Here is a 10,334-nt window from a genome sequence, read left to right on the forward strand (position 1 = left end):
GGGGAGGGGCCAGTGATTTAAAGCCTCCTGGATCCTCTTCTTACCTGCTGCCCTCCCTTGACAAGTGGTATCCAATTGTTTCCTGTGCTTGAGCCGTGAGGTGGGGGTGTCCAAGAGCTGCCTTCCTTCCTTTCCTAAGGGGTTTGCTCATTAACTCGAGTAACTCTCAAGGTGGCATTCCTGGCAGCAAAGGGAAAAGCAGGGTAGGTTTCTGGAGCAATTTCCTGTTGGTGATCCTGGCTCTGGGAAGCTTGGTCAAGGCCTCCTCCCACCTGTCTCTGTGACCCCTCCTTATTCCTCCAGAACCCCAGGAGCTTCTCTGTGTGGGAGTCCTGTCTGGCCTCCCCACAGGGCAGAGGGCTGTCTCCCTCCTTCCTGGGCGTGAGCTAGGTCAGGCACACGGGAACCAGCTGTTTGGCCAAGTACTGAGATGACCTAGCAGGGGACTGAGAGGCAAGGGGGCAGGAGGTGTCCCCTGGACACACAAAGCATATTCTTCTGCTCCCCTGCCACTAGCAAGGGAGGGCAGGGCAACCCTATATGCTAAGGTCCCAGCTTCCCAAACAGAGAAGTTATTAGAGAGGCCCATGGGGTCCAAAAAGGAGGGTGTCTCAGGATTTGGGGAGGCTGATGCCCAGTGAGAATACTTGCACTCATTAACAGGAATCGTCACCTAGGGCTCTGCACTTGTGTCCAGAATCTTTTCCTGCAACAAGTACATGGGCACCCTTCTAGCTCTGCTGAGAGCAGTGAAGGAGAGTTTGACCTCAGACTCAGCCTTCAGGGTTAGTGGCAAGAGGACTCTGCATCCAGGAGGAGCTCATTAAGTGCCCTTTAAGCAGATGAAAGACATCCTGGAAAAAAAAATTCTAAGCAACATTAAAATGACTTTAGTAACTTGATTATTCTGGGTATTGGATTTTGCCCTAAATTATTCAGACGACCATCTCCTTCCAGGGAAGTTTGCAGGGACCTAGGTGGCCATCCCCTCCCACTCAGCCTCTTGCCCCAACCCACAGCAACGGCAATCTCATTAGCTAGAGCCAAGTGTCTCACAAGCTTTGCCAGTTTACCTTTCACAACAACTTGATGACATGTACTAGTTTTGCATACATTTTGCATAAAAGGAAATGGAAGCTCGGAGAGCTGAAGAGACTTGGTGAGGGCCACAGAACTAGTAAGAAGCACAGCCAGGAGTCAGCTGGTACCAGTGTTTCATGGCCCGTGGGAGGTGGGCCATCCTGATCATGGGAGAAAGAGGAAGCTTCTGTTTATCACCTGTGAGCAAATTGTCCCCTTCCAGAACCCAGCTCAGTGCACATCTCAAGCATGTACCACATGAGGGCATCTGGGCTTGATGCGTCTGCTTGACAGTGGTTGCTGGCCTACTATGAGCTGGGCTCTGCAGGAGAGCAGCAGTGGCCTTTAGCCTATAGGCAAGTGGCACTTGCATTGCTGAATTAGACATAGTCTTAAGCATTGCAGGTACCAGTGCCTTCAAATTGTTCTGGGGTAAGTCCTTCGACCTGTGGACTCCTGGGTTAAGGCCAATTACTAGTAACCTGCTGCCAGGTCGGGCTTATTCCCTATAAATCAGTGGGGATGTGGTCACACGAATTTTAAATATCAGATTAAAATCAAATTAGTGGGAAAATGTAGAACAAATTGCCTTCAAGTACAGTGAATGAGTCTATTTTTAAAATGTTACTGTACCAGGCAAAATAATGAAGCAAACACATTTCCTAACAGCGCAGAGACACGGTGTTGGGAGCGATTTGTCATGCTTAGTCACTGTAATTGCTCTAGCAAAACTGAGGAATCAAATAAAATGTGTTTGCAAATTGTAAATCATCAAGGCCACTTCAGACGGGTCCTAACCTGATGTTGAAGGTCACAGTGGCTTCCTCTGGGGCAGGTGCCCCATCCCTGACACTCCCTTACCCCCACTCATGGGCAGAGGCTGTGCTTCCACGTCCAACTGAGACAAGTGTCCAAAGCCTGAAGAAAAGGCCGCGTAACCAGCCACGTGTCTTCACCAGCCAGAGCAGCATGGATTCCTGGGGGGCACCAGGGAGAGTGCTCGGGAGGTTTGAGGAGGAGGTGGGGGTTCTCTGAGGCCAGTGGCTGCTTGGGAAAGAGGCGTTCTTTCTGGGGAAAGATTGGCTGCCACTTTCCAAGGAGCAGAAATATCTTTGGATCTGGAAGGCTTGGGATAGGCATGATGGTTCCTTTTAAGACCTATCTGGGCCCCTGGGTGACATGTCCTGTCCTAGGTCACCACATTTGGCCACTGGTGTTCCCACCCCTGGGCCATAGTCTCTCAATAAAGACTTTGTCAGTCATCCTGGAGAGCACAACCCTGAGAGATCTTCACAGCAGGACACGTGATTGCAGCTGCCCCCTGCCTGGGAGCGGCTCCAGCCAGCAGCCTTGGGCGCACTGTGCTGCCTCTCCTGGTCCCCTCCCCTCTCCTGGAAATCCCACCTCCTCCCGGTACACTCTCCCCCAGAGCACGGCCATCTCATTGGGGCCTGGCTAGACCCTGGTTCTGGTAGTAAACAAATCACACAGAGGTGTTGAGGATGATCTAGAACCAGATTGGTTACCTTTCTTAGGATTCTTGCATTAAAAAATTAAATTCGTAGAAGCCATGACTCATGTAGAATGAGCCTTATTTCGGGTGCTCTTGTGTTCCTTCCACAATGGTGACCCTGGTCCTTCAAGCCCTGCTTGGTGCAACTCTGGCCAATAGAATGAACCCCTGAGTGGGAAGGAGAGGCGGGGGATGGTTCTTAAAGGAGGAGAGAGATGAGTTGCAGAGAGATCCATGCGTTCACACACGTGTTGAAGACCTGCCGTGGGCCAGACATGGCACGTCCATTGGGGCCAAATTCAGCAGGAGGCAGACAAGCAGGGTCCGGGGGGAATTCATGTGATTTCGCTCCAGGAGCTCATGGTGACCTTGGGGAGAACAGTTTCCAGGGAGGCCGAGGGTGAGGGTGAAGAGCGGGGACAAGGAGACAGGGAGGATTGAAGGTCAGAAAATGACTCTTTGGGTATGTAAGAATCACAAAGCTTGTTTTTAAAACAATCCAATTCCTGTCCCAACTTGTTGGATATAAGAAAACTACATCTTTAAGTCCATCTCAGGCAGGCCTCCAGACTACGGTCTGGAAAATGGGGCTATGGAAGAATCTGGTTTCTCAGCTCTACCTAGAACAAGGCCCAGAACAGCATAAGAGTCTTTCCTGTGGTCTTGGCTGAGCCCCTTCTGGGCCCCTCAACGCAGCCAGGCAGTGTGGACCCCTGGGCCCTGCTCCTCTAGGCTTCAGAGAGCTCGGCTGGTCTTGCCACAAGTGCCCACCACTCTGAAATCTAATGGGAGCCTCAGGGTGCAGGTCCCACAGTGTCCCCAATACCATCTTCTGCTGTTCTCAGGTATGGCTTGGGCACAGCAAATGAAGAGAATGGGCATTGTAGAAGCTAAGACCCAGGGAGGCCTGTTCCCAGTGGGTGGGGCTAGAAGGCTAAAAAAATAATAAATAAAAACAAAGTAAAGGAAAGCAAAGCTCTTGGGTGCCAGAATGTGGCTGGCCAAGGCTGTGGCTGCCTGAGTAATGGGTTCCACATTTATTTGGCTCTGTCTGCAGCGACCAGGATCCAGGATGCACAGAGGGCCTTCCAGGGGCTGCAGGGGAAAGCCCAGTTGAGGACAGACCTAGGCAGACCCTTCGATGGCCTCATCCCCCCAGGCTGACCACAATGCAGTGAGCTCATGCTCCAGCACCTCTGCCTGCTCCCACCTCTCCCCCCCCTCCCCTGCCCCCACCCGAGACTCCTGGGTCCCTGCCGGCCTGCACAGATTGTTCGCGTTATTAATGCCGATTTCGCAGAGATTCCATCTGGCTTTTTAATTGTTCTGGGATGGGGCTAGGATGCTTTGATAGTGAATTGGTATCTTTCCTATGTCTCTGCTGACGTCAAATGCTCCATCCATGGAGAGGGGTATGGAGGAGGGAAGAAGGGGGGCGGGTGAGAGATGGCAGATAGTACAAGTCTTTTACAGAGACAAGGAAAATCTTTCAAAGGTCCTAGTGGTTTAGTTTAATTTAAATAGAAAATAAGGAAAAGGCCTACCCCTACCCATCAGCATAGGAAAGAACCAGATGGGATATCCCCTCTCCAGACCTTGCTCATGTCTGCAGGAGGCCTGTGGGTGCCTGGACAGAGGCCTCTGGCTGAGCAAGGTTGGGGTTTCTGCCCCCTCTTGGCCTGCACCAGGCGTGGCCTCCCTCTTCCTCTCCCCACTGCCCCATCCCCTCCCATGAAATCAGTGGAGGAGGCCTGGCAGGTTTCTGCCTGGGAAGGAGGGGGCGGGAGACCTGGGAGGGGCAGATACTCCTCACCAGTCCCAATGGCTCATCACAGGTGTCAGGGCCCAATGCCATGTTCACAGATTCCCAGGAGATCCAAGAGATAAGGGTAACATTCGTGACAACCTAAACCATCAGGAGGCACCTGGCAGCAGAGGAGCGCCTCCCTTTCTTCCTTCCGCCCTTGCTCCTTCCCTGGAGGCTGGCTCCCCGGGACAGTGCTCTCAGTGGACACCAAGCTCTGGTGGCCCACCGAGGGGGTGAGGTCCCTGCTAACTCTCATGGGAGAGTGCAAGGCAGAGGCACTGGGCCCATGGCTGCATTGGGTTAAGGCTGCTACCTCCAGGAAGCCTTACCTGGTGCTTCTAGTCACACATTGAGGCACCCCCCCCCCACACTTTATTACACTTATCACCCTTAAAGCACATCTGGATGTCACAAGGCTATGAGATCCTCAAGAGTAGGAGCCCAGTCTGCTTGTTCTCAGCTGAGTGCCTTGTCCTAGGCACAAGCCCTGGTATACAGTTGGCATCCAATAAATACTTGGGGTGTGTTTGGTGCCAGACTCTTGGGAGTAGTTCTTCATGAGGCTGAAGTCAGGAGGGGAACTGTGTGTGCTGTGTGTGTGGGGGTGGGGGGGGAGGGGGGGATGTTGTAGGAAGCAGTGGATGCTGAAGAGTGGCTCTCCTCAAGGGCCTCTCTGGCTGGGCACAGAGCATGGGTTCCCCCCATGCTGCCCCCAGTCCCCCACAGGCTGTTCTATCAATTGGGGGCCACACAGGGGCCCCCAACCCCATTCCTTTCCTGGGGCTGGCTGTGGTTGGATCATCGTGCCCCCAACAAAGCCTGCCCTGGACCTAAGGATCTGCAGTAGGAAGGGTGCCCTTTTATGAGCTGACAGCTTTGAAAGAGGAAATCCCTGGAGATGGGACTGTGGGAGGGGACAGGGAGGAGTGAGGGTAGGAGGAGTGCCCTTCCCCCACTCATTCTGGGATCTGTTCTGGGGGCAAAGGGGGAAGCCAAGGCTTGGCCCCCTCAAACAAGAAAAACTGGAATTAGCACTGAACTCAGAGAGGGTTTGCTGGGGCCTAGCAAGCTGTGGCCTGCCCCAGGCCTCTAGGCAGGCGGTGGGGCTCTGCCTCCTTGGTTCCCAGGCAGCAGGGCAGGCCACCGCCTCCTCAATGGGCTCATGGCCTTTCCTCTGCCAAGGGCGGCCATGGGTGAGGAGGCGGCAAGACACAAGACAGAAAGCGGGAGTGGAAAGGGGGTAGGTCACCTCCATTAGCCACAGTCAGGTACACCTACAGCTCCCGGAGTTTAAGAAGAATGTGTAATTTCTTGAAACGGTCGCAGCCCACAGTGGCATATACTATCAGCTGCTCAAGTGAACACTCCGGGGGAGGGTGGGAAACAGAAGGTAAAAAGTGTTTTGCCTTTTGCCCTCAGAAAGAGTCAACTCTGAAAGCCTGCTAGCCTCCTGGGGTACTTCCTCTCAGGCCTTGCTCTTTCAGGCATGGAGGTGCACCCTCCCTTGGCTGGCTATCACTGCTGCTAAGAGGGTGCCGGGGTGCCTGTCCTCCTGGAGCAGTTGTCCAGGTTGGGGGCTTGATGCAGGGTGGACACAGTGGGCAGCATGGGTCCTTGCTGGGTGGTGCGTGGGGAAGGGCCAGACACCCACCTGCAGGCCTGCTGTGGGCCTGCTTTCTGGGTGGGCTGGGCAGGGAAGGTGTGGAACGCTGGTGGAGGGGCAGTCAGTCTTAGGGCTGCCTTTCAGGGCCCTGCTGGAGTAGGCTGCAGCCACATGGCCCAGAGCAAGGGGGCGGGGGTGTCTTACAGCTTGAGGCCTCTCCCTGCCCACCCAGGGTCCTGCTGTGGCAAAGGCAGGTGTGGGCGAGGCTGCTCCAGAGCTGGAGCTGTGCGTGTTTAGAAGTGAGTGTGGCCTAAGGGCCCCTGGAGCCTGAAGCTGCTGCACAAGGCCTGCCCCAGTCCCAAAGAGGCTGTGGCAACTTCAGGCAGGGGGCTCCCTCTCGGAATCTCTCTTCTTCCAAAGCGCCATGAGAAGCCACACCAAGGTCCCACGAGCCTCCTGCCCCCCAAAACAGTCTCCAACTAGGAGATGCTCTTCAGGCTTTGGCATGCTTAGCTTGGAGCCTTGTCCTCTTTCTGTCGTTATTTGCCTTGGTTGGGAGAAGTCACCCCTTTAATGTACAGAGGGGCTCAGGATGGGTACAGAGTGAATGGAAGTCAGGATCTCAGCCAGAACATATGCTGTGATTATTTACAAATGTGACCTGGCCCACAGAAAACCGTGGAAGGAGCTTTCTGGTTTTAAAAAAACACCAACATTTACTTTGATATGTTTATATTATAGATATAACACATAAAACATCTAGCATGAAACTCTACGTTCTCCTCAGAAGAAGAGAACCCAGCTGTCCTCCTCTGCTCCCAAGCCCGCGATCTGTGTGCTGGCTGGAGGCCGCCTCCCTTCCAGACCCGGAGCCAGGCCTCTGTGGGGGACAAGCCTGTGGGCAGCTTGGGGCCAGAGGGGACCAAGGTCCACAGCCACCCCCCAGGGCAAGCTGAGGGGAAAGGGGAAGCCCATCTTGCCTCTTTGGTTCCTCCGGGAGCAAAAGCAATCCCAAAGCCAAAAGGAAAGAGAGCCGCAGACCCTCCCTGCAGCTGCTGACGAAGAGTCTCATTTTGGCAAGTATCTGAGCAAAACCAAAACAAAACAAAAACCAAAGAAAATGGTGGTTTAGCATAGACATGCACATTCACATTGCACAAGGCACCACTGGGACACAGAGAGGCCAGATACAAATGTTGATATCGGCTGATAAAGCAAAATATTTGGAAAGCTTCTCATAACTTGGGTCCCTCTGGGATGTGCTGACTGTGTTCATGTTTGTATGGCAATGCTGGCAACATACAGTACAGACATGGTTGATGGTCCCAGAGTCCCTTCACCCCTCTCCCAACCCCCAGACCAGACCTGTAGGCTCCCTTCTTCCACCAGGCCACCACTCCCATGTACATATGTCCTTATAGCCAATCCACACCTAGCTTTCTGGTCTGACTGGGGGTGAGGTCTCCCACTGGTCACATGGTGACTCCCATTCAGGGAGTTCTGCCCTGGAAGCCCAGTCTGTTGTAGGCTGGGAGGTTAGAGACAAGGAACTAGGGACCCTCCACCTTCATGTAGAACTAGGGGAACAGTCTTAGGTTCACAAAGCCCAGATCCCTGTTTCCTCCGCTCCAAGGACAAGGATCTGAGGAGCAGCTGGGACTGGCTTATAGGATCTCTGCTCCCTGAACCTTCCTCCAGCCGGAAGCCTGCACCCCTCCTCTCTCATGGGGGCCTGCTGCAGCCTTGCAGCCTTGGGACCAAGGCAGGAACCCTCAAAATAAAATGACAAGGCACATATTCGCTCCCCCTACTTGGTAGGAATCAGAGCAGTGAGTTTGCATTTCCAAGGCACAAGGTTATTCCTTAATACTAGAGTTGCCAGGCTCCCGGCTTGGCCCCGGGCAATTCTCTCTTACAGGGAGAAACTACTGCCTGACCCTTTATCTTAGACGCACCGTGTCCCGAGCAGAAGAAGGCAAGGGGCACGCGCGACAGTCCAGGCTTTCAGGCGGCATCGGAATCTCCTAGTCCTGGCATGCGCGGCTTGGGCAGTCTTGAGATCCCGGAGACCCGAAAATACTCCCTGGGTCCCAGCCGGGGGTCGGCCCAGGGCTGTCCCGCCGTGGCGCGCCTCACGCGCAGTTGCCCATGGCCTTGACCAGGGAGCTCTCGGGCAGCTGGCGGAAGATGCCCCGTAGAGTGTCGAGTTCGCGGCTCAGTTGTTCCACCCGCTTGCGCAGGCGGTCATTGTCACTGGTCAGCTCCAGCACCTTCTGCTGCGTCTCCACGTTGCGCTGCTTGGCCTTGTCCCGGCTCTTGCGCACCGCGATGTTGTTGCGCTCCCGCCGCACCCGGTACTCGTTGCTGTTCTTGTCCACCGACTTCTTGGCTTTGCCCGCGCCGCCGCCGCCCGCGCGGAGATCTGGGTGCGCAGCGGCTAGCCCCTTGAGCGCGCCGCCGGGGCCCGGCAGGCCAGCGGCGCCGAGCGCGGGCGCTGGGTGCGGGCTGGGCACGGGCGTGGGCGGCGGCGTGGGGTGGCCGGGCTGCAGGTGCATGGTGGTCTGGCCGCAGTGCGCGATCTGGAACTGCAGGTGCGGGGCAGCCAGGGGCGCGGGGGGCGGGTGCGGGTGCGGTGGTGGCGGTGGCGGCGGTTGGTAGGGGAAGAGGCCGGCCAGTGCCAGCTGCTTCGCCTCGTCCTCCTCGCGCGGCTCCTGCTTGATCACTAGCGGCCGCAGTGCTGGCGCCCCGACGCGCTCGTACAGGGGCTCCAGCCTGCCGTCCAGATAGCCGGCGGCCGAGCAGCCGTAGCTGGGAGGGGGGCCGTGCGTCCCCCCGGGCATAACAGCGCCTCCGGGTCCCACCAGGGCGCCCGGGTAGTCAAAGTCGCTACCGCCGCCTCCCACCGGGGCCGCGGCCGCCTTGGCCTTCTCCTGCTGCCGGCTGTGCTGGAACAGGTCGGCCAGGAACTCGTCGTTGAAGGCGGCCGGGTCGATGTAGGCGCTGATGTCGATGGACGTCTCGTGTTCGCAGATGCCGCCCAGCGGCTCCTGGGCGGCAGGTGGGGCGGGGGGCTGCGCGGGGCCCGCGCCCCGGAGAAAGCCGAAGGCGGCGCTGCTGGGCGCGTGCTGGGGGCTCTGAAGGTGGCTGCTCATCGGGGTCCGCGGCTCCGCCTCGTAGAAGTCGGCTGACTCCATGGGGTAGCTAGAGTCCTCCCGGCATGGCGAGCCTCGGCGGCCTCCAGGCGGCGCGGGGCACCAATGCTGCCGCAGCCCACCGGGAGCCCCTACTTGCTTGCGCCCGCGCAGCTCCGGGTCGCGAATGGCCAGGCCCGCGCGGGTCCCGCATTTATAGCGGGGCAGCTGTCGCCCTCTAGTGTCCGACTATCGGCGACGACGAGTGGCGCCTCCTGGGTCTTAGGGCCTGCCTTCAGGAGAAGACGGTAAGTGGGGCTGGAGTGCTGCGCCCCGGCGGGAGAGGTCGCGACGCAACGCCCTCTGGCCCCTGAGCCGCGAGCAGAACCGTGACCCACACGCGGTGCCTCACCCTTGGCCGAATTGTCGCCCCCACGCACACGTGGTCGGTGGCGGGCCCCCCTTCTCTAGCCTCCCCAAGACACCCACTTCCAGCTAAAGGCCGGGATTCCAGCAGCACCCAGCCGCCGCGCAGGGGGTTGGTGGAGTGCACGTCTTGGCCTCCGAGCTACTGTGGCGCTGGCTGACTTTAAAAGCTAGAACCAGTCTTGTCCGGGATCGGGGTTTCTGGAAGGCGGCGACGTGGAGAAGGAGCCCGGGTGGGGGTGGGAGGCAGTTTTGAAGATACGGCCCAGCGCACACCACCGCGTGGAGAGGCCCGGAGCGCGGTGATTTAGCGTCTTTATCTCTGATCACCAGGCGACCCCACCGATTCCGTGTAGAAGGACCTCTCCCCCGCGCTGCCTCTGGCAGTACTTGGGGTTTCTCGGGCTCCGCAGAGCCGGGCACTAGGACCCCGCGGGGAGCAGAAGGAAGGGGAGGCGGCCGCGGCCAGGGAGCCTGGTGGACTTGTCCGGTCTGACCGCCTGGGCTGGAAAACTTTTTCTTTTTAATTATTTCTCCTAGCCGGAGCGCTGGGGTTGTTAAGCGCGCGGGGCTGGCCCGGCTATTCCGTGCGGGGCCGCCAATTTTTTCCTGTACGGGCGGAGCTAGATTCCGGGGCTGGGGTACCCGGACGAGGGGGAGCGCTCTGAAGGGGGAGGCGAACTTGCCTCCGGAACGGGGTTCCCGAAGCGGGCTGGCTGTCAACGGGGTTGGAATCCGTTGACTTCTCCCCTAATCCCTACTCAGGTGGGCTCC

The 10,334-nt window shown here is 57.2% G+C and overlaps 1 protein-coding gene across 2 annotated transcripts; it reads right to left on the reverse strand.

The window, feature by feature from the left end:
• Window positions 1-6,721: 6,721 nt before the first annotated feature.
• Window positions 6,722-9,317, reverse strand: CEBPA (CCAAT enhancer binding protein alpha). Of its 2 annotated transcripts, XR_013959177.1 has the most exons (2): window positions 7,959-9,317; window positions 6,722-7,087 (listed from the first exon to the last, which is right to left on the reverse strand). XR_013959177.1 is itself a non-coding variant. In XM_080644178.1 (1 exon), the coding sequence occupies exon 1, from the start codon at window positions 9,195-9,197 to the stop codon at window positions 8,136-8,138; it is 1,062 nt and encodes a 353-aa protein (XP_080500304.1). In that variant the 5' UTR covers window positions 9,198-9,317; the 3' UTR covers window positions 7,799-8,135. The 2 variants fall into 2 exon arrangements, 1 of the variants encoding a protein (XP_080500304.1); XM_080644178.1 differs by lacking the exon at window positions 6,722-7,087 and having other exon boundaries at window positions 7,799-9,317.
• Between the last annotated feature and the right edge of the window lie 1,017 nt (window positions 9,318-10,334).

This window comes from Plecotus auritus, assembly GCF_963455305.1.
Source record: "Plecotus auritus genome assembly, chromosome: 10".
NCBI lineage: Eukaryota > Metazoa > Chordata > Mammalia > Chiroptera > Vespertilionidae > Plecotus > Plecotus auritus.

Excerpts from the sequence above, each read along its gene's own strand:
- CEBPA (XM_080644178.1), bottom strand. The coding sequence starts at position 9,197 with ATGGAGTCAGCCGACTTCTACGAGGCGGAGCCGCGGACCCCGATGAGC.